This window comes from Macaca fascicularis, chromosome 17, assembly GCF_037993035.2.
Source record: "Macaca fascicularis isolate 582-1 chromosome 17, T2T-MFA8v1.1".
Taxonomy (NCBI): Eukaryota; Metazoa; Chordata; class Mammalia; order Primates; family Cercopithecidae; genus Macaca; species Macaca fascicularis.
In genome coordinates this window covers 21,494,196-21,519,683 of record NC_088391.1, presented here as the reverse complement: position 1 = coordinate 21,519,683, position 25,488 = coordinate 21,494,196, and the positions used below count along the sequence as shown (strand labels likewise).

The following is a 25,488-nucleotide window of genomic DNA, read 5'->3' as shown; positions in this document are numbered from 1 at the left end:
CACTGAAGAATTCCCAACTGGTACAAAAAAAAAAAAATCACATTCTACATAAACTCTTAACTATGACATTCTTGTAATTATACACAGTGGCTTTTGACTTCAAGAGTCAAAACCTAAATTTTCTTTCTTCTTTTCTTTCCTTTCTTCTCTCTCTCTCCTCTCTCTCTCTCTCCTCTCTCTCTCTCTCTTTCTTTCTTTTCCCCCCCTCTCTTCTCTCTGTCCTCTTAGAAAGGCTCTTTTGGGATCTCTGAGAAAAAAATGATGTGGGACAGCAGGGCACCCACAATTAGTTCTAAGACAACATTTCTTGCGCTAAAATATTAAATTTAAAAGTGAGACCTAATTCTAGAGAAAGATACCAGTACCTGCTAAATAAATTTGGACTCTATATGCATTTGCAGTTGCATTACAAGTCTTTGTTTGAGAGGAATATTTAATTTAAATAGTCTTTATACTTTGTAATGTATGTGTGTAAAAAATCACATAATTATCTGTTAGTTGATGCTTTCCCTCAAAACACTATTGGCTCTTTTCTCTCAAAATTATTATTCTTGTTTCTTAAAGAAACTTCTTCCTATAAGTGCCAAGAATTCAATATTTAACTTTCAGAAATAGATGATGACTGCAGAGTGTGCACAGCAAGTACTTTGCAAATATCTGTTGCAGAAATAAATTAAAACTAACCAAGGGTGAATAACCGCTAGTTATTCACTCTCTGAAAAACTAAAGCAAAGAATTACAGCCTCCAAATCCTAGTTTCTTTAAGTGAAAGGGCATAGTCAGTTTGCTAATATGTGAAGACAACTTCTTCAAAAAAAAAATTGAACTATTTGAAAATTATTAAAAAGATGACTCCCAAAATGGCCTAAAAAAAACCAGGGTTATAAAATAACGTAACTTGTCTGAGAAGATAAAGATGCAACTATCCACCCTGTTTGGTAATTTATTTATTTTTCAACTTTTAAATGAAATAGATCAAACTGGTTTAAGTCTTCTGTCCTTGTCTCTCTCTTTCTCCCCTTTACCCTTTAAGAACTCTTGGAGTTCTTCAGCAGTAATGAATCCTTCTGGAAAATACTGTTTTCATAGCCAATGCTATTGTCAAACGAGATAATTTCAAGATATTTCATAGATATTTAACTGACTCAGAAAAATATCTTCTCCTATGACACAGGACATCCAAAATTAGTCCTAAGGCTACTATACATTTACTGAATATCTGCTAAAGTATCAAGCTTAAAAGCAAGGCCATACAAATGCTTGCTACCTAAATTTGAAATGTACATGCATTTACAGTCACATTTAGATTTTTTGAGTGGAATATTTAAATATCTTTACCTCTTTGTGAAAACATAGGTATCCAATTACAAAATATATTTAAATATTAAATATTTTATTTTAGGCCATAAATACATTGTATTCTCAAGACTAAATATTCTTTGGGGGAGGTAGAATCTACTTAGAATTACTATTTGGGTATAAAATGAGAAGAATGTTTTCCATAGAGTTACAATAACTTACTAGCTATACTTTTTTAAAAATTAATTTTATTTAAGTTCCAGGATACATGTGCAGGAGGTGCAGGTTTGTTACATAGGTAAAAGTGTGCCATGCTGGTTTGCGGCACCTACCATCCCTTCACCTAGGTAGTAAGCCCCACATGCATTAGCTATTTATCCTGATGTTCTCCCCTCCCTCTGTGCTCCCAATAGGCCCCAGTGTATGTTGTTCCCCTCCCTGTATCTATGTGTTCTCATTGTTGAGCTCCCACTTATAAGAACATGTGGTGTTTGGTTTTCTGTTCCTGTGTTAGTTTACTGAGGATAATGACTTCCAGCTCCATCCATGTTCCTGCAAAGGACATGATCCAGCTCCTTTTTATGGCTGCATAGTATTCCATGGTGTATATATACCACATTTTCTTGCTCCAGTCTACAGGTTTTTTTTGTTTTTTTGTTTTTTTGAGACAGAGTCTCACACTGTTGCCCAGGCTGGAGTGCAATGGCGTGATCTCGGCTCACTGCAACCTCCGCTTCCCAGGTTCAAATGATTCTCCTGCCTCAGCCTTCCAAGTACCTGGGATTACAGGTGCCCGCCACCATGCCCGGCTAATTTTTTTTCTATTTTTAGTAGAGACGGGGTTTCACTATGTTACCCAGGCTGATCTCGAACACCTGACCTCGTGATCCACCTGCCTTGGCCTCCCAAAGTGCTGGGGTTACAGGCATAAGCTACTGTGCCCGGCCTATCCAGTCTACCACTGATGGGCATTTGGGTTGATTCCATGTCTTTGCTATTGTGAATAGTGCTGCAACGAACATATGTGTGCCTGTATCTTTAAAATAGAATGATTTATATTCCTGTGGGTATATACCCAGTAATGGGATTGCTGGGTCAAATGGTATTTCTGGTTCTAGGTCTTTGAGGAATTGCCACACTGTTTTTTGTAATGATTGAACTAATTTACATTCCCACCAACAGTGTAAAAGCGTTCCTATTTCTCCACAGCCTCACCAGCATCTGTTGCTTCTTGACTTTTTAATAATTGCCATTCTGACTAGTGTGAGATGGTATCTCATTGTGGTTTTGATTTGCACTTCTCTAATAATCACTGATGTTGAACTTTTTTTTCTTATGTTTATTGGCCGCATGTCTTCTTTTGAGAAACGTCTGTTCATGTCCTTTGCTCACTTTTTAATGAGGGCTGTTTTTTCTTGTAAATTTGTTTAAGTTCCTTGTAGATTTTGGATATGAGACCTTTGTTCAGATGGATAGACTGCAAAAATTTTCTCCCAATCTGTAGGTTGTCTGTTCGCTCTGATGATAGTTTCTTTTGCTGTGCAGAAGCTCTTTAATTAGATCCCACTTGCCAATTTTGGCTTTTGTTGTAATTGCTTTTGACGTTTTAGTTTGAGTTCAATATTTTTATGCCTTCTAGGGTATAGGCTGTAATAAAGCTATGCTGTGACATTTGTTATATCTTTATTTTTATCACATATCATTATATATTAATATTTACCATATTCTTTTTTTTTTTTTTTTTTTGAGACAGAGACTCACTCTCTCACTCAGGCTGGAGTGCAGTGGCATGATCTCGGCTCACTGCAACCTCTGCCTCCTGGGTTCAAGTGATCCTCCTGCCTCAGCCTCCTGAGTAGCTGGGACTATAGGCATGCACCACCACGTCCAGCTAATTTTTGTATTTTCAGTAGAGATGGGGTTTCACCATGTTGGCCAGGCTGGTCTTGAACTCTTGACCTCATGATCCACCTGCCTTGGCCTCCCAAAGTGCTGGGATTACAGAGATGAGTCACCATGCCTGGCCAATTTTTATCATATGAGTAGCTTTCTCTTTCCTTGGATAAACAGTCCAAATTTTGACAAAGCATGCTTTGTACATATTCAGTTATCCTTCCAGCCATACATACACAACTTTCCAAATAGAAAAAACAAAAAACCCTCACCATATGTTTACCATTCTCTTTGGTGTCTCTTCTTTCTCCTACTGTGCTCTAGCAGAGAAAATGATGCAATCAGTTTGTTTCCTTATCTGCTAAAGCACATTGGAAATACTTTCCTGGCTGGGCATGGTGGCTCACACCGGGAATCCCAGCATTTTGGGAAGCCAAGGCAGGCTGATTGCTTGAAGCCAGGAGTTCAAGACCAGCCTGGACAACATAGCAAGACCCTGTCTCTACAAAAAATAAAAGAAATTAGTTGGGTGTGGTGGCATGCACCTGTAGTCCTAGCTATTCAGGAGGTGAGGTGGGAGGATCACCTGAGCCCAGGAGGCTGAGGCTGCAGTGAGCCATGATTGCATTACTGCACTTCATCCTGGGTGACAGAATGAGTCTCTCTCTCTCTCTCTCTATATATATATATATATATATATATTTTTTTTTTTTTTTTCCTTTTCCCAACTTTAGACTGTCATGTCGCTACGTCTAGTTGTTTTGGTGATATGGGAGTAACACTTGAGCTAATCTCTGAGCAGGAGTTAACCAGGTGAAGGGTAGGGGAAGAAGCACAGCAAAAGAGAGTACATCCCTAAGGTGAGAAAAAGTGTAGTATTTTTAAGCAACTGAAATAAGGCCCAGGGAGGAGCCAGAGACTTCACAGGAGGTCGAATACATAGGCAGGACCTTGTAGGCCTGCAAAAAGATGTGGGTTTTTATTCCCTAGAAATGGGCAGCTACTGAAAAGTTTTAAGCAGAAAAGTGTACACCTGATTGATGATGCTAAAATAACACTCTGTTTGCAATGTGGATAATGGACTGCAAAGACAAAGAGTGGCAGTGGAAAGACCAGTTAGGAAGCTATTGACCCTACACAAGCAAAACTGGACAGTAGCATGGAGCAGGATTGTGGACAGGAGATAAAGAGAAGTGAATGGAGATTAGAATCAACATGACTTGGTGATGGGCTTGATGGGTTAGGGGAAGGCTGACAAAAAAGAGGAAGGTGCTAAGTATGACCCTCATTTCTCTGTCTAGACTGCCTGAAGGGCCAGAGGTCTGATTTATAAAAGGCAGAGCACTGGAGAAGGGGCAGAACAGGAGTGCAATAGGAGCTCAGGAGTTGCTTTTGGACATGTTAAGACTGAAAATCTCTAACTTAAAGTTTCCATCAATGGATGACTGCATAAAGATAATGTGGCACATACATACACTGGAATATTATTCAGCCATAGAAAAGAATTTTTTAAAAAAGAATGAAAACATGTCTTTTGCAGCAACTTGGATGGAACTTGAGGTCATTATCTTAAATGAAACAAGAAGACACGGGAAGACAAACATTGCATGTTCTCACTCATTAGTGGGTGTTAAACAGGTATATACATGGACCTAGTGGAATGATAGACAATGGAGACTTGGAGGGGTAAGGGAGTAGGAGGGAGTGGATAAGAAATTGCTTATCGGGTACAATATATGTTATTCAGGTAATGGATTCCCTAAAAGCCCTGACTTAACCACTATGAAGGTAATAAAATTGCACTTGTATCCATATGTATATATTCATTTTTAGAGACAGAGTCTTGCTCTGTCGCCCAGACTGGAGTGCAGTGGCATGATCTCATATCACTGCAACCGCTGCCTTCTGGGTTCAAGCGAGTCTCCTGCCTCAGCCTCCTGAGTAGCTGAGACTACAGGAGAGTGCCACCATAGTTGGCTAGTTTTTTTGTAGTTTTAGTAGAGATGGGGTTTCATTGTGTTAGCCAGGATGATCTCGATCTCCTGACCTCGTGATCCACACGCCTCAGCCTCCCAAAGTGCTGGGATTACAGGTGTGAGCCACCATGCCCAGCTGTACCCACATATTTTTGTATAAATAAAAATAAATTAATTTTTAAAAAGCAAAAATAGAGATTGATATCCCTGTATAATACCTGAGTACCAAGCAGCCGGTTGGTGCTGTAATCCAAAAGTTCACAAATCAGGTCAGGCAGGGCTGAGAGAGAACCTGTGTGCCACTGACATATTCAAAAGTAGTACTGGAAGCAATGGAGTACCTAAGCAGTGAGTGATCCCTCACCAGCATTTAGAGGCTTCGGTCCGAAGGACTTGCCGCTGCTGACAGCTACAACCGCAGAGAACAAGGGGAGCTCTTCTCTAGCTTTATGGTTTTGTGCTATAGAAGACTCTTTCTGTGAAATGCTCCTGTTCTCATCCACCCTCCGACATCTTGTTTCAGACCCAATACAGTTTTTAAAATCATGTCAATACAAATTTCTAAAAGTTTTAAGACAGAGAATGTAATTTGCATTAAAAATAAAAACAAAACAGAACAAAAAAGTTCCACGAAAAGCAAAAGAATGTTTTCTAACATAATTCTTAACCATCTCCTTTCTATTCTTTTCTAACTTTGCCTTAGTGTATGTTCTTCCATTCTACACATTCATTCTGCTTCAATCATTGTGTGCCTACCTGTATATTTCTATAGGTTTGTATGTATATATATAACATGTATGCATATATGCATTTATGTATGTATATTTTTTATACATACACACAGTCTTTCCTTGAATGTGTGCTTATTCACAGCAAATGCGATGCATGCTTCTAGAGGGCAGGTATCATGCAGAGAAGCTAGCATAATATATTAAACAGTCATTAATAAATATTGTTATCTGCCAAGGATATCAGAAGTTACACAAACATGTTGGCTATCATGATCCCCCCTACATTTACTTTTTTGTGGACTCATTTCAAGCTTGGAAGCCAACTTTTGCTTTATGAACTCTAATACTACATATTTTGCTATGTTCCAGATTTAGGACTCTCAATTAAGGTAATTAATTAATTACTTTATTTTATTATGGCTAAAGTTGTTTAGGTATAAGTGGTGCTCACCTTTTGATGTGCTAAAACTCTTTGTGAATCTGTCTAATACAGATCTTTATACTACCTATTATCTGTTCAAAGATTTTTGCTAACATATTTGTAGATAAAGGTGCAACAGTTCATTAATTTGTTAGGAATTCTCTGTATTATGATAAAATTTAATGCATTTTAGAACTTGGTCTAGAGGAAAGGAATCACTCCAACAAATGTTACTACTTATTGGAAATTTAAAATGGCAGTATGTGGTAAGAAAATACAACATGACAAAATCCTACTTCTAAACCTTGGCCAGAGAGCCTACTTCAGCTGTTTCCACCACTACTGAGACTTCACCCAAAGAATAAAAGGGAAATGCTACAGATGGTGAAGGAATAATTTTCTCTCTCGTCATAAATAACCAATAGGCTCTGAGCTGTTTTCTAGCAAAAGCTAGGCAAAATTTTTACCTCATTTACTAAAGAAAAAAAATTCGTTTCGAGAATAATAGAATTTTAACAATATGTCATAGAAAGGAAATTTGAATTTCTCAGTCTGGTTGTTCATGTGACCTAAAAAAGGCTGATTTAAAAACACAACAAATTGTAAGACTCTAAGTAGTCATTGCTGTAAGTCTCTCTTCTCATTCCATATATTAGAAAGGCTTTGTTATTGGTATTTTGAATTAATTTTTAGTTGTTAACCATATATTAGATTTTAGTCATTTTCAGCCAAATTATCACCTTCCATGCTGATGCAATAAAATGAGCTGATGGAAACATGATCCATTTGGAAATATTAGCACAGGAACAGTCATATCACTGGATGCAGAGAAAAATTACTAAGTTCATGCTAAGCTTTAGCTATAATAGAGTGATTCTGCCAGGAAAATACTGCTGACATGCTTGTTAAAAAGCATACAAGAAACTCAGACCACAGGACGGTGAATGTTAGATTACTACACATTTGCATAACATAAGCGAAGCTAAAAGCACATATCAGAAGAGGCACAGGAGAAAGGATTCCATTTTGCAATAAAATTTTCAAGAACAGAAGAGCACAAAGGAAATACCTTAAGATCTCGCCTTTCCAGATGCAAAAGTTCAGCCCCTCTGATGTCATGACGGATGAAGATATCTTTGTACTCTCCCAAATTGAGCAGATCCAGCCAAGCAGCAACTTCCTCTGTGCCCCATTTCTGAACTACCAAAGTTAAGAGCAAAACCCCCTTAATTTCTACATGCTCAATGCATTACAAAGCAAGGGTTGGCCAAAGAAGATGCAAAACAGAGTGCAGCGGCAGTGCTAGCAAAAGAAAGGTTAAAGGTGGTGTTTCAACAAAACCGTAGTTCCACTTTTTCCCATGCAAGTTATACACTATCAACACAACGATCCGACTATACAAAACCATCTGCTGCCGTGCACCCATGCTTAGCTTTAGTCCGATTTCCTCATTAAAGCCACCCAACCTATACAATATGCATACAAAATGTATTTCACATCATTAGGATCAACGGTGCAAGCTCTAAATAAGCTCTGATGATTTCCTTCAGACTGTATGAAAATGGCTATAGACTGAAATGAGCTACAAATGCTAATTACAATTTAAAATCTAATACGGAGTATTCAATTTTACACAAACTTTTCTGCTTAAGGTCTTGCTGATTTCAAGTGTAGTCTTGATTGATTCTCCTACTACTGATAACAATGGCAATCAATGTGCTGTTAAATCCCAATTTAATGTCACTTAAAAATTCCATAGCACTGTTTTCTGAGATTAGTTGGATTACGTTATTTTTTGGTGTGTATCATTCGCTTATACATTTTATTCAACACTGATTAGCTTAATAAAAGCCTACTTATTTGCTGTATTTGGTTTTTAAATGGCTTTCAATAGCTGCTTTATGAATATCAAAAATAAGGCTTTACATCATTTTTTAAAAGAGATAGTGTGCACTCAGAGGAATTTATACACTTATTTGGTTATGAAAGGCAGCTACCATTGTACAAACAGAATTTGAAGGTGCTTTAGTACTAGCATACCTGTACATTTAAACTCTAAGGAAAAGTGAAAAAGGAACGAGAGAAATAGCAGCAAAGAGGGGGCTTAATCTCTGCTTGAGAATGCAAGTATCACAGCATACTGTCATTGTTGAGGGGTTGAAACAGTGTCCTCAAAACAGGAGAAAGGGAATATATAACTTTAGGTGGAAAATATATTCGGCAGGTTAAGTGAGTAAATGAAAGTTTCTATGTTCCATTTATCAAAGTAATCTAAAAACTGTACTTAAAAGAAGAAAAATTATACACTGATGCCTTGAATTGCTGTTGAGAAAGAACCATTTGAACAGAAATGCTGACATCCACTAAACAAAGTAGAAGCAAATTAGCAACCACTTCATTTTTTTGTGCTTCCTTACTAGAGATTCCCAGTGATAATCAGATATGTTTTAGTTATGAGAGGATTCTTTTATGGCAAAATTCATAAAGCATGAAATTCCCCATTTTAACCATTTTAAAGCATAGAATTCACTGACAGTTAGTATGTTCATCATATTGTGCAAGGCTCAACCACCATCTAGCTCCAGAACATTTTCATGACCTCCATGATGTCACTTTAGTCAGTTCTTTTTTCATAATGTTATAGTTCCCCTTCCCACATGGACCACCTACCAGGCTGTGAACTTGTCTTCTGCTTCTGAACCTTTTCCTTTTTAAACTTTGGCACTATTCGAAATACGGTGCTTCTGTTGTTTCTTTTGGTGCAATCCATAGGAGGTTCCTGTTCAAATAGAGCAAGAAAATAATTTTTTCGGGATATGAAAAGGAGAAAAACCTACTCTGATAATAGGGATAACACAGGAATAAGTTATAAACACTAAACATTATAGAACAGTGATAACTTCTTCAAAAAAAGTTCATAATGTACTACTGAAAATGTACCAATTCCCCTAAAATGCCTTTGTTCACATAAATGCCTTCTCTCATTTGTTCAAGAGCAGAACATTTGAAAACAGTATTCAAAATTCATTTTTCCCTAAATATCTCTTTTTCAAAGATGAGTTCAAATTCTCTAGTGATATGGTCTACATTTCTAGAGAAACAGGCTGAATTTTACATACCTCATCCTCATTTGGGTGTAAGATATAATAAAGCCAAGGAATCTCTGTCAATTTCTGTAATTCCACCTCCACAGAGTGTAAGGCATTGGATACCCGCTCTTCATGTGGCGATTCCAGCTGCTATTTACCAGAAACAAAACAAGCTGCTATTTACCAAAACAAAACAAGACTCGGTGGCCAGCCTCAAGTAGAATAAATCATTGTACTTTGACAGTGAACGGCCTCACTCCTTATTAAGCTAGTATTTTTTAAATAAAGGAATATTAAGGATAAATTCTTTTATATTGACTTCATTTTTAAAAATCTGAATAGATTTACTCTAATCATTACTTCCCAAAGATCATATGAGTAGCTAGTGTAACTTTAATAACTTCATAGAAGAAGTATTCTTTTGGTGTTTTTTTCCGTGTAAAAGTCTTCTTTCCTATCTCCCTCCACGCTTTCCAAGCATTTATCTACCAATTCTTCCTGGTGGCATAAGTGTGCAGTCTTACTCTTCTACTTATTTGTGCCAAAAATCCTTCTGATTTAAATAGGTCACCAGGCTGGGCATGATAGCTCACGCCCATAATCCCAGCATTGGGAGGCCGATGTGGGTGGATCATTTGAGGTCAGGAGTTCGAAACCAACCAGGCCAACATGGTGAAACCCCGTCTCTACTAAAAATACAAAAATTAGCTGGGCATGGTGTTGGGTGCCTGTAATCCCAGCTCCTTAGGAGGCTGAGGCAGGAGAATTGTTTGAGCCCGGGAAGTGATGATTGCAGTGCGCAGAGATAGCACCAGTGCACTCCAGCCTGGGTGACAGAGCCAGAGACTCTGACTCAAAAAAAAAAAAAAAAAAAAAGTCACCACATGAACACATAATACTTTTAAAACTGGTTAAAAACTTGTCATATAAAAAGAACTGCAGAAAAATCTCCTTGAAAATTTAAAGAATAAGCTTAAGGGAAAAAAAACATGAATCTTAGAAAAATTTGTGATGAAAAATTGTTGTAAAAATTGGGGCAAAACAAAAAGCTCAATGGCTTATCATCTGAAACTGGGTTTGGATATTTTAAGGAGAATTTAACTGCTCACGCATTATCTGCATTAACTCATTGAAAGTAGGTATTAAAATGCACTTACAAGTTCAATAAATGAATAAAGATTAAATAAACATTCCTCTGCACAGAACTGGAAGGCAGTACATTGGATTCTACTCCTGGCCTTGTAATTAACTATGTAACCAAAAGAAGGTTAACTGACTTCAGAAGACTTTGTTTCTTCCTCTGGAAATAGCACAAGGTGATGATGATGATGATTATTTGAGACACAGTCTTGTTCTGTTGGCCAGGCTGGAAGTGCAATGGCGCAATCTCAGCTCACTGTAACCTTGGCCTTCTAGGTTCAAGCAATTCTCGTGCCTCAGCCACCAAAGTAGCTGGGATTACAGGCGCATACCACCAGGCCCGGCTAATTTTTGTATTTTTAGTAGAGATGGGGTCACCATGTTGGCCAGGCTGGTCTCAAACTCCTGGCCTACAATGAGCCGCCTGCCTCAGTCTCCCAAAGTGCCGGAAATACAAGCGTGAGCCACGGAGCCTGGCCGACTAGATTATTTTTGAGGTCTCTGCTAGCTAACCAATATGTTTATAAACTACTTTAAAATTATAGAGTTCTTACAAATATGATTATAGAATTTTAGAACTAAAAGTTCAGAGATAATTATTACTGTTATGATGAACTGTTTTGTGTGTTTGTTTCCCCTTGTTATTCACGGTATCTACCACTTCTAGTAGTGATTAAAAATATGGAGATTCTTGGCTGGGCGCGGTGGTTCATGCCTGTAATCCCAGCACTCTGGGAGGCTGAGACAGGTGGATCACTTGAAGACAGGAGTTTGAGACCAGCCTGGCCAACATGGTGAAATTCTGTCTCTATTGAAAAGAAAAAAAAAAAAAAAAAAAGCCATGCGTGGTGGTGCTCGACTATAGTCTCAGCTAATCTGCAGCTGGGAGAATCACTTGGAACCACTTGAGGTTGCAGTGAGCCGAGATTACGCCACTGCGGCAGAGTGCCTCCCTGTCTCAAAAAAAAAGGAGATTCTCTACCCTGTTGTGTTTAAAATTTATTAATTTTCTTTTAGTCTAAGAATATGTCTTATAAAACTTGTAAAATGGTTATCACAAATTCGTTCTGGCACTAAAATATAGAGTAAACCTTAGTTGCTCTCAAATGCAATCAACTCCTTATTGTGATATCACTATTGTCAAAGGTTTTGGTAAAATTCACCAGTACACATTTTAAACCAAAATTCATATTTAACAATGAGAGAAAATTAAAAGTGGAGAAGGAAAGTCAGTCCATATTAACATAATACAAATAATAAATATTAGCAAGGTAGCACTCTGCAGGTACTTTTCATGTAGAGAAAATAAGTACAGAATAAGTTATGCTTTTAGTTGTAAGAAATGATCTTCACAGGTCACTGGATTTCCCATAGGACTAGCAGAAGATTCTGGTTAAAAACAGTAGTGCCAAAAAAAGCCAAGAAGGGGTTCCACTGGTTTATCAAAAGAGACAACCAATGTTTCTTCGTAAAAGGTTTTCTTCATGGCCACAGTAGAGCCAGCCACCTCTTGTCCCTCTTGTCCCACCTCTTGTCAGTTTCCTTTGGAGGTAAGTAAGAACAATGGCCTTCATGCAGTCTTTCAGCTTCTCTTCTAAGAGCAAAGGATGTTCCAAAGGTGGCACTTTTCTGGACCATAGGCGAAAACAGAAACCCTAAGCTCGGGCACTTAATAGCAAGGCTGTGGGACGCACCTCCCATTCATTCACCCACTGTGCCAGATACTGTGACTCTTAGTATCACTTTTATTTAGGTGTAGATTTGCCCAACCAAGAGAGAAAATTACTGTCAAAAGAAATATTTTAAGATCATCAACTACCAATTAAACAGAATTGTAAAAAGGAATAAAAAACAGCAAATGAATTAGGCCTTCCACACAGTGGTAACAGCATGTGGGAATGAGCCACAATCGAACTCTAGGTGGCGGCAAGAGCCAAGATGCTAGAATACTTGAAAATGGTGAGGTATTTGTAAAGAAAGGCTAACTAACAGGACACCCACAAGCTTCCAGCATTTATGCTTGAGATCCGTGGACTGTGGTGAGATTCAGATTTGGCCTAAACTTGATTTCCAGGACCAATCTGGATTAAACAAGGCAGAGTTTTTGAAATTTAGTTCTTGAAACACTGTGTCTAGAAAACGTCCTCTTTTAAGCAAACCTGGAGGACCATACCAATCACATTCAAATGTTAATTCGGGGAAAAAACTCCATGAGTTCCTCTACTTGTGTGCAGTAGTAAGTACCTGAGGAATGTCTACGACACTTTATAAAGCTCACGTCTCTCGAAGCTGAATGGGACAGAGCAGGGCTGCCTAAAAACAGGATGGCATATATGAGGGGAAATCTCCACTCCTGTTAGCCTGAATCATGAGTCCTAACTTCAGCCATATATTTTCTTGAAGACAAAGGCCAGGTGAAGAGGAGCTCTCAGGATGGAAGCCAGAAGGCTGCTTCTGCCTTAGAATCTGCCGAATGCCTGTTCCCCAATAAAGGTAAGACCCAGACATTTAATTCATCACTCTTATGTTATCAATCATTCTTCTCCTTACCAAAGGAACCCTGCCAACTAGCAAAGATTCCGTTTCATTATACAGTGCCTTCACATTGATGGCTATTTCAGTGGCAGTGTCTCTTGTAAGACTCTAGAAAAGAAGAATGTCAAAGACATGTGATCTGTTTTAAAATAGGATTTCATTACCAGTAAATACTTTAAATTTTATTCTTATAATTTAAATTCACAGCACACATTTTTTTAATCTACCAAAATTCTATAATTGCAAAATTTCATACATTTGTTAGTATGACTATCTCATTATTACTATATTATAGAACCAAAAGAATGCACCAACTACAGTGAATACACTCAGGATCACATCTCCTACCTAATGAATATATGTATGCTAGTACCAGCATATACATATTTCCATTAAAAAGTTCAGTGAAATACAACTTTTCCTCTCAGTAGCACTAACCATATTGCTGTTTAGACTATAATCTTGAGAACAAGTACTTAGTTGTATATTAATTTAAGTAACTTCAATCAAATAATAATAAAAAAAGCTATCAGTTTTCTCTACACTATAGCATTGTACCATGTATCACATTTTAATAGTTATATTCTATCAATTCTATTATTAACTTCTACATTAAAAATTTTACAGAAGTATCAATTTCCAATTTAGCAAAACAAAACGAAGTAGCAATAATTTCAGTGCACAACTTCAGAAATGAATGAACATCTCTAAGAAATGCACACTGATGATATCTAGGCTTGCCCTTTAACAAGGCACAGGGCAGAAGGTAAGGTAAAAGGAGTAAGAAAGGACAATAAAAGTTAAGAAAAGAGTGAAGGCAGATGAAAGGTGACAAGTGATTGAAAGTGGAAACATAAAAAATGAGAGAATTTAAGAGCAGGAATGAAAAAAATAACAGGAAAAGGAAAATAAACAGTTGGCCACAATTTTACTGCAAGTTTGTAGAGACTCATATAGACAACATAACTTTCTTTCGCAGGGCAGGGCATATTTTACGAATTAAAATACATGTGTAACACCCAAAAGAATCTGTGGAATGAGAATTTACCATTAGATCCTCACCTCCGGGCACCTTGGGTTGGCTTTATTCAGGGCATGAGAGCAGGCATTCACAGCATGGGCCAGTTCTTGCTCCAAAAGACAATGAATTGTGGCTGCGTCACAGATCCTAAAAGCAAAAATGAAACAAATAAATAAAAAACTTTTCTGAGTATTGCTCATTTTTTTTTGAAGTAAAGAAGTGTTAGGATAAAACAAGTAAGAAATATATGAAGATCAGTAAGGAAGAACATTTTTAATGGCTGCTCAATTATGAACGACACAGGTAGATCTACAAATCCAGACCCCACTGCAACAAAAACTATGAAATAAAAAAACTTGTATAAAAAGTTAGGCTTAAAATCAGAGGGAGACACACTGAAGTGCTATTTTGAAGAATGAAGTATAGCAGTACTTCATTTTGCAGTATCCTTGGAAAGTGAGAGGGATCACAAATATAAAGACTAGAAACTTCTCTTTCATTCATTGAAACTGCAAATGCAACAGATTAGGGAAGAGCATTACCGTATTTGTCATGGATACACAAAGTGATCACAAGCAGTATGTAAGTTAATATCCATGGCCTTTAAATGTAGCTATGATTTATTATCTCCATATTACTGATGATGACATTGAGGCTCAGAGAGACGTGGTATGTATACAGAGCTAGTCAGCTGTACAGCAGGATCGGAATCTATGTCTATCTAACTCCAAGCCTGTTGTGCCATACTCCACTGGTATCTGAACCTCTAAGAATAGTCCTGAAAAGACCAAATTCTGGAAGGCACTAAGGCCAAGGACAAGAAAGGAGAAAAAGTTCCTCCAATTGCTAGACAATGATGTAAGCCTTGCAGATGAGCAAGAAGGCAGGGCTGTTCAAATGTTTTTTTGCTTCTGACAGCTTCATAGAAAAATATTTTCTATCTGGAAAGGGTAGAACAAGAAAAGGGACTGAAGCCCTATATAACTGAACCAAGAGTAAAGAAAAATAATTTAATTCTTAAGGATTATACAATGGATATCTGAGGTACAAAGAGGCTTACAAATGTCACCTCAGCACTACTATCAGCAACCCTGAGAAATCATGAAGAACGGGCTGTTTTTCAGAACAGAGATGGATAAAGGTTATTCCAATTTTCAGAGAAAGGGAAAGACATAAATCAACTTCAGATCAACATTTCTAATTGCCTACTGAATCTCCTAGGTATTTTTAATGTAATTTAAATTCTAAAGTCCAACATGGAACCCATCATTTTCCTTCTAACACCTACTCCTCTTCCTGAACCCTCTGACTCCATCAAAGGCACCCCACAATCATCCAGCCCCTCATTAGAACATTAAGGTCAGCCTGTCTCCTAATTCATGCCCATTCACCAAATTTAAATCCTAAACTGTCTTTAATCTCACTTGTCCTTTCTATCTCTACTGCTTTAGTCTATCATTTTTTATAGGGACAACTTCTACAGCATCCTCAGTGTTCACCTTGCCCCAGCTTTGCTGTCTTCCCAAAAAACCCCTCCACACTACTTCTAGAACAGCCCAATAAAGATCTGGCTCCTCCTCACCTCTTCATCTACATTCCACACACTCTTGCATACACTGTGCCAACCTTTCAGTCACCCCAAACTCTCTGAGATTTCCTGAAAGTAGCATGCACTCACACTCCTCTGGGCCTCTTCCTAGGCTGGTTCCCATGCTTAAATTGCTCCTTTTCTTACTCTTCCCTCAAGACTCAGTTGAAAGGTCACTTCTTCCAGGCAGCCCTCCTTCACTACCTCTGACCTCCTCTGTGTATCTAGAGAGTCCACTGTGTGCCTCATGTCAACACTTTGGCCACATTTCTCCCTCCTACGAATCTGTGAGCCAATTAAGTAGTGCTGTCAAATAATCATCTTGTATCTCCAGCCTAAAACAGTGCTTGGCCCACAGAAGAGGCTCAAAAATGGAATATGTTTGCATAGTCAATGAATAAATTCTGAAAATAGACAAGTAAGCCTGATTTCATCTGCAAAATTTAAAAACAGATGGGGAGCCAAACTGTGTTGACCAGAAGCAAGCCTAGTCAACCTCTGCTTCCTTTTTACGATAAGATTATTTGGATGGTTCACAGGATGAGAACATGGAAGTGTATTTTGGTTTCCAAAAAACGCTGTAAATTAGAGGCCACAGAAGTTGTCTGTAGTATCTAAAAGAGATGTGTTTACTCTAAAACTAACAACCCTATGGATAAGAAGCTGAGATGTAAAATAATGCAGCTGTGTGGGTATAGCTGAGTAAATATTCATTTTCTCTTCCCTTTCTTCTGAGTTGCCCAGTATTTTGCAGTTGTAAGACTTGATTCTAATTCTGATTGTTGATCTAGCAGTAGGGGATGTATGCCTTTTCTCTTCTGTCTCTAACATCTCGTACATTCTAGCTATCTAATAAATATTAGAAGAGTAGAGTAAGGAATGGGAGGGGAGCAGATGGCAAATAGTAGAGAAGAGGAAAGATGTGAGTTAGCCCCTGAAACCACTGAGCTTTGCTTTCCTTCTTTTCTTTTTCAACATTTTTATCAGTGACCAGATGAAGATGTGGGAAGAATCTAAAGTTACTGTGCACAGAGCACTCAATATGCCAGACATGATGTGTGATGTCAGTTGGCTGTGTCCCCACCCAAATCTCATCTTGCATTGTAGCTCCCATAATCCCTATATGTCGGTGGAGAGACCAGTGGGAGGTAACTGAATAATGGGGGTGAGTTTTTTCTGTACTGTTCTCGTGATAGTGACTAAGTCTCACAAGATCTGATGGCTCTATAAAGGGCAGTTCCCTTGCACACACACTCTTGCCTGCTGCCATGTAAGACGTGCCTTTGCTCCTCCTTTGCCTGCTGCCATGATTATGAGGCCTCCCCAGACATGTGCAACTGTGAGTCTATTACACCTCTTTTTATTTTTTCTTTTTTTGGAGACGGAGTCTCACTCTGTCATCCAGGCTGCAGTGCAGTGGCATGATCTTGGCTCACTGCAACTTCCACCACTCAGGTTCAAGTGATCCTCCTGCCTCAGCCTCCCAAGAAGCTGGGACTGCAGGCGCCTACCACCACAGCCAGCAAATTTTTGTATTTTTAGTAGAGACAGGGTTTCACCATGTTGGCTAGGCTGGTCTCGAACTTCTGACCTCAAGTGATCCACCTGCCTCAGCCTCCCAAACTGTTGGGATTATAGGAGTGAGCCACTGTGCCTGGCTTTAAACCCGTTTTTCTTTATAAATTACCCAGTCTGAGGTATTTCTTCATAGACATATGAAAATGGACTAATACAATGTGCTTATAGCACTCACCCCTAGAGTCTCATTTAATCCTCACACACCCTCGTGAAACAGCTCTTATTAACCCCATTTGGTAGATAAGACTCAAGTGAAGAGGAAGTAAGACACAGGCCTATGGTCCCTCCTCCCCTCTGAAGTTTTCCCTGGTCATAGTGATTGTTATTTGTTTAATACTCATAGGACTTGTGTTTTATCTCCTGTCTATTGAAATTAATTTATGTGTGGTCTCAAAATATCTCTAATATCTTGTCTGAAACTGCTTTTTGAAGTCTGTTTATTCTTTTTGCTCCTGACTCTCCCCTGGAACAGGATTAGTGTTTAGACTTCCCTCTCCATTCCATAAACATTTAATTAGTAATTAGAAGGCAACATGTCAGTGGGCAGTATAGTGTGAAGACTATATATAAAATGGAGAAATAAGCAATAATGTAAAGAGTGCTGTGCGAAGAAGAGTAATTGCATCTCTTTTTGATACCACTACTGAAACAATGTGTTAAGATCAAAAAACCAAAAATTAGCTGAGACCAGAGTTCCCGCAGCCTGAAAAGCCAGCAGAGCCCCCTACCTAGTAATGAGCTCCTCTGCAGCCTGGGAGCACAGCTGCATCTGCGACACCTCTTCCGTTGCTAAGTCAATGGCATGATGGATGTACAAATGGGTTCGGAGAACTGGTTTACCAGAATCACACTTCTGCTTATCTTCCCAAGATTTCAGAGTGCTCTCAAAGGCCTATTTAAAATCAATATTGTAATGAATTGTTAGTTTTGAACTCAGAGGTCCAAGTAAATGTGTACTTTAATAAAACTACAATTGCTTTTTCTCTAATGACTCCTCAAATAAATCACAAGTATAAAAAAGACATTTCAAAGTTTTCCAATGTACTGCAACACATGAAAAGTAGTGCAGTCAATGATCATGAATACATCATTTAAAAGCTAAAAAAGAGATTAGTTGAAGGCGGGATGATCACTTGAGGCCTGGAGTTGGAGACCAGCCTGGGCAACATAGTGAGACCTCATCTCTACAAAAAAGAATTTTTTAAAAAAAATTAGCTGGGCTGAGGTAGAAGGATTGCTTGAGCCCAGGAGTTTAAGGTTGTGGTGAGCTATGATCATACCACTGTACTTCAGCATGTGCAATGAAGCAGGACTGTTTCAAAACAAAAGCAAAAAAACAAACACACACAAAAAAGATTTCATGCTTCAATCTTTACTATTGCTTCAATTTATTCTTTAATCTTTACTATTTTATATATACTAGATGGGGCAAATATTAGCAGTCTTCTTTGATAAAGATTGACCTTAATTGAAAACACACATTCTGTGAAAAAGAAAATAATAGAGACAGCAAAAAAAAAAAAAAATCGATGATTGCCCGGAGTAAGGGTGAGGGAGGGAGGGATGAGTAGGTAGACCACAAGGAATTTTTAGGGCAGTGAAATAATTTTGTATGATACTGCAATGGTGAATACAAGTGATTATATCTTTGTCCAAACCCACAGATGTACAACTCAAAGAGTAATGGAAACTATGGACTTTAGTTAATAATGACCAATCAGTATTGACTCAGCAGTTTTAACAGATGTGCCACACTAATGCAAGATGTTAATAGGGGAATTTACATGTGTAGGGAAGAAGGGGGAGGAGGAAGTATATAGGAACATAATTTGAATTCTCTTTACTTTCTGCCCAATTTTTCTGTAAATTTAAAATGGCTCTAAAAAATAAACTCCTACTTAAATAAATAAATATTTGTTCATATTTCAAACCACCAAGACCTAAGTGTCAGATTTAATAGACAAATTTAAATGTTTTAGTTTTCTATTTTTTCATAACGATCTCAGAGTCTTTAAAAACCTGACAATATTCTAGAAGAATGTTTTTGTTACATACTCTGTCCCTTGTTAGCATTTGTGCTCTGTTTTTGTGCACAATTTTGATAATCCCTGGAGGCTGAACCCATGCTTCACCATCCACTTGCACTGGGACTCCTTCGTCACCAAATATAGTGATTTTTACTGTACGGCACTGAAATAAAACAAATTATTTTACAGTACGAATCATTTGGAGAAAATGACACTAAATCTATATGCAGGCTTGAGTATTAGACTATTCTATAGGATAGAATATTATGCTTTATCATTTATAAATGACATGGTAAAAACTGATAGGACAACGAAGTCTGAATATTATAGATGAATATCCAGTGTAGGAGTCATTTAGAATAGATTCCCTCAACCCTCCTTAGCCCAAGAAGTGCAGTCAGGTTTGATGAGAGAAACCAACCTGGGCTATTCGATGATGCTGCAGTTTAATGACCCTTGAAACTGCCATTTGCATGCTATCAAATATTGCTACAACTTCCAGGATCTTGTCATCAAATGACGGTGCAGCAAATATCTGAAAGGAAAAACTACATTGCACTTCTACTGAATGTTTAGGGGAAGAGCACATCAAGCAATGTAAACTGCTATATATATATATATATAAATTTTAATATATTTAATAATATATTTAAGTAAATATTATTAGGAAATAATCCAATAAAAAAATCCCTGAAGATGACTTACAATAAACATAACTTTAAAAAGAGTTTTCAAACATACATGGATATACTACTCATATCTCTCATTAAGCTACTCTTTGGACCAGTTAACTAATATATTTCTAAATGATTCATCTTGGAATAAAACATGTTAAATACATGTTCATACGTAATTCAAATGTGTTAATAAGATGATACATGTAGGTTTTGAAAATCTAAAAAAAACTAGACAGGTGATACAGTTTCCTAGAAAGGTGACAGAGTTTCATAAGGTTAAAGTTAATGAAGATGCAAATTATGATCCAGTTCACTTGCTATGTTCTAAGGGAAATCTTGCAAGGTTTTACAAGCAATATACACATGTGCTTTATATTTTAATACAAAACTTTTGAGGGAACTTGAGAGTATGCAAATAGAAACCTCAGAGGATAAAAATTATGCAGACTTATTTTGTCTTTACATTACATGCATTTTCACAAAATTAATTTACTCTAAAATTTTATATGTAGGCTGTATTACCTAATCATTTTTACTCTCTCTTTTACCATATCATAAATAATATGCATCTGAAACAATTTTCTGTATAAAGTAGTAAGCTAATTAAAACTTTCACTGAAAATATCAGGACACAAAGTTGCTAACAGTGATGATTTCTTGTAATTTTTTTTATTATACTGCCTGAATTTAAACCCTGTCTCTGCTAGTACTAACTGGAAACTATGCCTTAGATTCTTCAGTGGTAAAAATCAAATAAGCAATGTGGGTATTAAATAATGAATGTGAAGCTCTTAGAACATTGTCGGACTACCTAGTAGGTGTTCAAGGAATGTTGGCTTTATTTATCTTAATCTCACTGATTTCTCCCCTTCAAAATACTTAATAGTGACAAGCAGACAAAAGATGTTCTTATACTCAAATAGGACTGGAATATATTTATGTTATGAAAATTACAAATACTTTCCAATTGATCTTATACTTTAATCCCTACCTGTCCATTTAAGATCTTTGAGAAAAATAGATCAGTAGGAACCATTATATCGTTATATCATAAACTGAAAATCAATGGATGTGACTCTTCAAATAAAGACTGTGATCACACTTCTCATTTTTACTGATATATACATACTTTGATAATTGTGCCCTCTCTTTCATTCTTTTCACAACAATTACATTTGTAAGGTTGTGTTTTCTTCTTTTTTAATATAGAAAAGTATGAAAAGAAAAACAAAAGTAGCCCTAAACCTGATCGGCCAAATGAGCCCTCTTGATATTTCTGAAAATAAAAAAATATATACACACGCAAGTTTAGAAAATTAAAAGTACTGAGGCTGGATGCAGTGGCTCATCCCTGTAATCCTAGCACTTTGGGAGGCTGAGGTGGGTGGATCACCTGAGGTCAGGAGTTCGAGACCACCCTGGCCAACATAGTGAAACTAAATGCAAAAATTAGCCAGGCGTAGTGGTGCATGCCTGTAGTCCCAGCTACCCAGGAGGCTGAGGCAGGGGAACTGTCTCAACCTGGGAGGTGGAGGTTGCAGTGAGCCGAGATTGTGCCACTGCACTCCAGCCTGAGCGACAGAGTGAGACTATGTCTCAAAAAAAAAAAAAAGAAAGAAAATTAAAAGTACCAAAAGGTATTGTTGTAGACAGAATAATGTCCCCTCTCTGCCCCCTAAAATGTCCATGCCCTAATCCCCCAAACCCGTGAATCTGTTACCTTACATAGCAAAAGGAACTTTGCAGATGGGATTAAATAAACAGCCTTGAGATGGGGATGATCCTGGGTGATCTAGGCGGGCCCAATGCAATCACAGTGGTCATTAAAAGTGGAAGAGGGAGCAGCAGAGATCAGAGAGATGCCATGTGAGAAGGATTCAACCTGCCTTTGCTGGCTTTGAAGATGGAGGGGAATGTGGGCAGCCTCTAGATGCTCCAAAGACAAGGAAGTAGGGTCTCCCCTAGAGCCTCCGGAAGGCAACAGCCCAGCTGACACCTTGATTTTAGCCCAGTAAGACTGTGCCAGTCTCCCATCATATACAACTGTAAGATGATAAATGTGTGCGAGGTGGCTAAATTTGTGTTAACTTGTTATAGCAGCGATAGAAAACAGATGCAGGTATAAAATTAAAAAGTAAAATCTTCCCTTCCTTATTTCATAAATCTACTTTCCAAAAGCAGATCCTTTAATGTTCTTCCAGAAAACTGTGACATCCATCCCAAGATATAGATATCTGTATCTTCAACATGAGAAAAGTTAGAGGACATCCACAAGAGACTGTTACAATAAAATCCTAAATAAATCTATTCCATGCCTCATTTTCCCAATGCAAAATACTTAACATGAAATTAAATTACTATTCAATAGCACATTTAAAAAAGCCAATTATTCCAGTGATATAATTATTTTTGAGGAAACCAACTATTTACTCCCATTACTTACATCATCCTCTTTAGTTCCACCCCAAAAGTTAGTGCCTCCAGCATAGCTGGGAATGTTCAACACAGCTATGCCTTGCAAGCTGGGAAGAGGAATATATTGCCCATCACACTGTAAGGTAAAAAAAAAAAAAAAAAAGTAGAGATTTGATAAAAAGAGCAGAACCACTAGTTTGGAAGATACTAAAACACTAAAGATGAAGGACAATGGAGCAGAGTGTGTTGGTAATGCCTGCTCTCTACACATTACCAAATCATTTATCTTACTTTTTAATTAAAAAAAATTGAAGTATAAATAACTATAGCAGAAGTTATTACAAAAAACTGATTTTTTAAAAAATGTTTTACCTCTTTCCTCCAAAACCAGACAGTCCTTTTCTCGAGTCATTTTCGGGCCTCTTATGTACTTGCACCTGCATTGTGGTCCTCTACGTACTTATTTTAGGCATCTTTTTGAAAGCAGGATGGGTAAGAGCAAGTTGATCCTAACCATCTCACTTAGCCCTTCTCACAGTCCCTCATACATTGCTGGGGCTCTACAACCACCTGGGAACTGATGAAACTCAAAGCTGAGTACTTCAAGTAGTTAGAACCAAAGTCAAGCAAAAATATATGCATCTCGGAAAGCTCCTTGCAGTCCTTACTTTCTCATTAATCACTTATATGAAAAGTAAATTACCATGTAAATGGCAAAAAAGGATATGGCTGGTGAAGGGATGTGAATACATTTTTACTGAGTAGAAGCAGAACTGTTACCTTCTCTCATAAATGTTGTTTCTTAAATTAATTTCAATTAATGCTGTTTATTCTATTAACTCTTAAATAAAGCCTAGTTGGCTATTAAGGAGACAATCAGTTATGAAACTAATTTTTTAAACATTACTCAAGAAAATGATCATAATTATGTTACACACGTTTTATGAGGATCATACTTATTATTTTAATTAACATTTAAACCAAACCACTTGACATTTTTCTAAGTGAACATTTAAATCCAGTGGAAATGTTTAAGCCTTCATTTTAAAAGAGAAGAGCTTGCAGATGTCACACCTACAATGGATGCTATATTTTCATTAAATAATTCTTATATTAAAAATAATTAACATAGCTTCTTAAAAATTACATTTTAATGCCCAGTAAAAATGATTTCCCAACAGAAAGAAATAAACTGTATTTCTGAGACTGTGACAGAATAATTTGTTCTAGGGTAGAAACCAAGGTGAGGGGAAGAATTTCTGTAATGGGACATCTTATTGAAAAGAGCATTAAGTCCCACTGGTCTGGGATGGTTTGGGTTTAGGGGAGATGGAAGGAAAAGGTCTCAATGTCAAGAGTACCAATATTTTCTTTAATGTCTATTCAGTAGTGAGGTTCTGATTCCCCACGTAAACTGGTGAAAATCCAGGGCAGAGACCAGCAAACATCTGGAAATTGTTACAGCTGGTCCAAGATGACCTCGTAAGAGACTTCTCTGCTCTGTGAATCTGAGGACGGGGAAGAATAAGAGCTTAGTGGGGGCGTATAGGAGGTTAATCTCATCCCCAAGTACTGCAAAAAACGTTCACCATCAGAATCACATAGAAGCTTGTGTTTGCTAATTCAGCCAAAGTCAGTTCTTGGGAAGACCTCAGGGTTACTGGCTTATTGGAATGGTGTAATGGATGAAGGCCAGGATTGGCTGATTTACCTTCACGAGCATTTTTCACAATTCCTATTTTTCTTTTTCATGAAAACACAGTGTTAACCATTAGCAGGTTTAGCTTTTCACATTCAAAGGTCCATGCACCCGTGGGTGTGTCTGGCACATAATTGGTGCTCAATGTATATTTGTTCAATGAATAAATATGAAATACTTAACAGAATAATAAACTTTTTCTCAACTCAATACATTAAACAGATATCTTTATGTGCTTTAGAAAAAGCTGCTTTAAATCATGACTAACAAAGAAAATGGGGAAAAATACTATCTGTAAATATAAAAGAAATATTTTAAAAAGATTTTCCAAATGGATGCACTTTATTTGCAAACATGGTATGGAAAACAATGAACATTTTCAGAAGGAAGTCCCAAGTGTAGTGCTGAACTGAACATGCATATATTAAGCCACACACCTAAATCTAACTGATTAATGCCCATTTCATAGAGTCTTATAGGAAAAATATGAGGAATACAGATTCAACAAATTAACAAATTCACATGATTCAAAAGTTTCTTAAATCCAGGAAAAACTTCAGGAGTGTTAAACTTTTAAAAAATATTTCCAATAGCCCCAAATATCCATTATTTTTATTTATTATTTTTGAGAGATGGGGTCTTGCTCTGTCGCCCAGGCTGGCAAGTAGTGGTGCCATCATAGCTTACTGCAGTCATGAACTCCTGGGCTCAAACCATCCTCCTGCCTCAGGCTTCCAAGTAGCTGGGATTACAGAGCTGGCCGCCTAGCCATCCCATGTTTCTGTTTGTGGTTCACGATGTTGCAAAATGCTACAAAACTGCAGCTATATATTTTTTCTTATTAGTGTCTGTTTTCTCTGCTCCTTTCACCGGACAATCTGATATGGAGGGAAGATGGTGGAGCTGGATTGAATTCTGTCACTTAGTATTTGGGTAAGTCCCTTAAGCTTTCAGAGCTTTGCTTTGCTCATCTGTAAAATGGGCTAACAATTCTTAGCACACAGTGAGGCCAATGAGATAAGGTAAAGAAAAGCACCTAGAACACACGTGGGAAGTCAGTAGATTTCCTTCTTCAGTTATAATTACAAATTGTCTTATGGAAAAAACACTGGATTTGAAATGTTGGCTCTTCCAGTTATCAGCTGTTTGAAATTAAGCAATGCCTTTACTCTTTTGAACTGAATAATACCTACCCTCATGAGTTGTTAAGAATTAAAGGTGATATGTAGAAGGCATATTGTAAACTTCATTCAAAATGATTTAAAAAGTAGTTACAACTAGTTATTACGGAAATGAATTAAAGATAGAAATTACTATTAACATAATAAACTAAATTTATTTTGTTTTTTAAAAAGATACAGATTATGGGAAGATTTGAAATAACTAAAAATGTGAATTA

The 25,488-nt window shown here is 37.3% G+C and overlaps 1 protein-coding gene across 8 annotated transcripts in view; it reads right to left on the bottom strand.

Annotated features, from left to right (window-relative positions):
• Nucleotides 1-25,488, bottom strand: part of DGKH (diacylglycerol kinase eta) — a 197,152-nt gene that overhangs the window by 3,375 nt on the left and 168,289 nt on the right. For 3 of the 8 annotated variants that reach the window (XM_074021916.1, XM_005585737.5, XM_045377182.3), the window contains 9 exons: nucleotides 22,419-22,526; nucleotides 19,720-19,833; nucleotides 19,327-19,461; nucleotides 18,000-18,163; nucleotides 14,147-14,252; nucleotides 13,100-13,192; nucleotides 9,440-9,559; nucleotides 8,991-9,099; nucleotides 7,390-7,520 (listed from right to left, as the gene is read on the bottom strand). In XM_074021916.1, the coding sequence (XP_073878017.1) occupies nucleotides 7,390-7,520; nucleotides 8,991-9,099; nucleotides 9,440-9,559; nucleotides 13,100-13,192; nucleotides 14,147-14,252; nucleotides 18,000-18,163; nucleotides 19,327-19,461; nucleotides 19,720-19,833; nucleotides 22,419-22,526 (1,080 nt within the window). Of the gene's footprint in view, nucleotides 1-7,389; nucleotides 7,623-8,990; nucleotides 9,100-9,439; nucleotides 9,560-13,099; nucleotides 13,193-14,132; nucleotides 14,253-17,999; nucleotides 18,164-19,326; nucleotides 19,462-19,719; nucleotides 19,834-22,418; nucleotides 22,527-25,488 lie in introns of those variants that run through there. The other 5 variants (XM_074021917.1, XM_074021914.1, XM_074021915.1 and 2 more) reach the window with 3 other exon arrangements.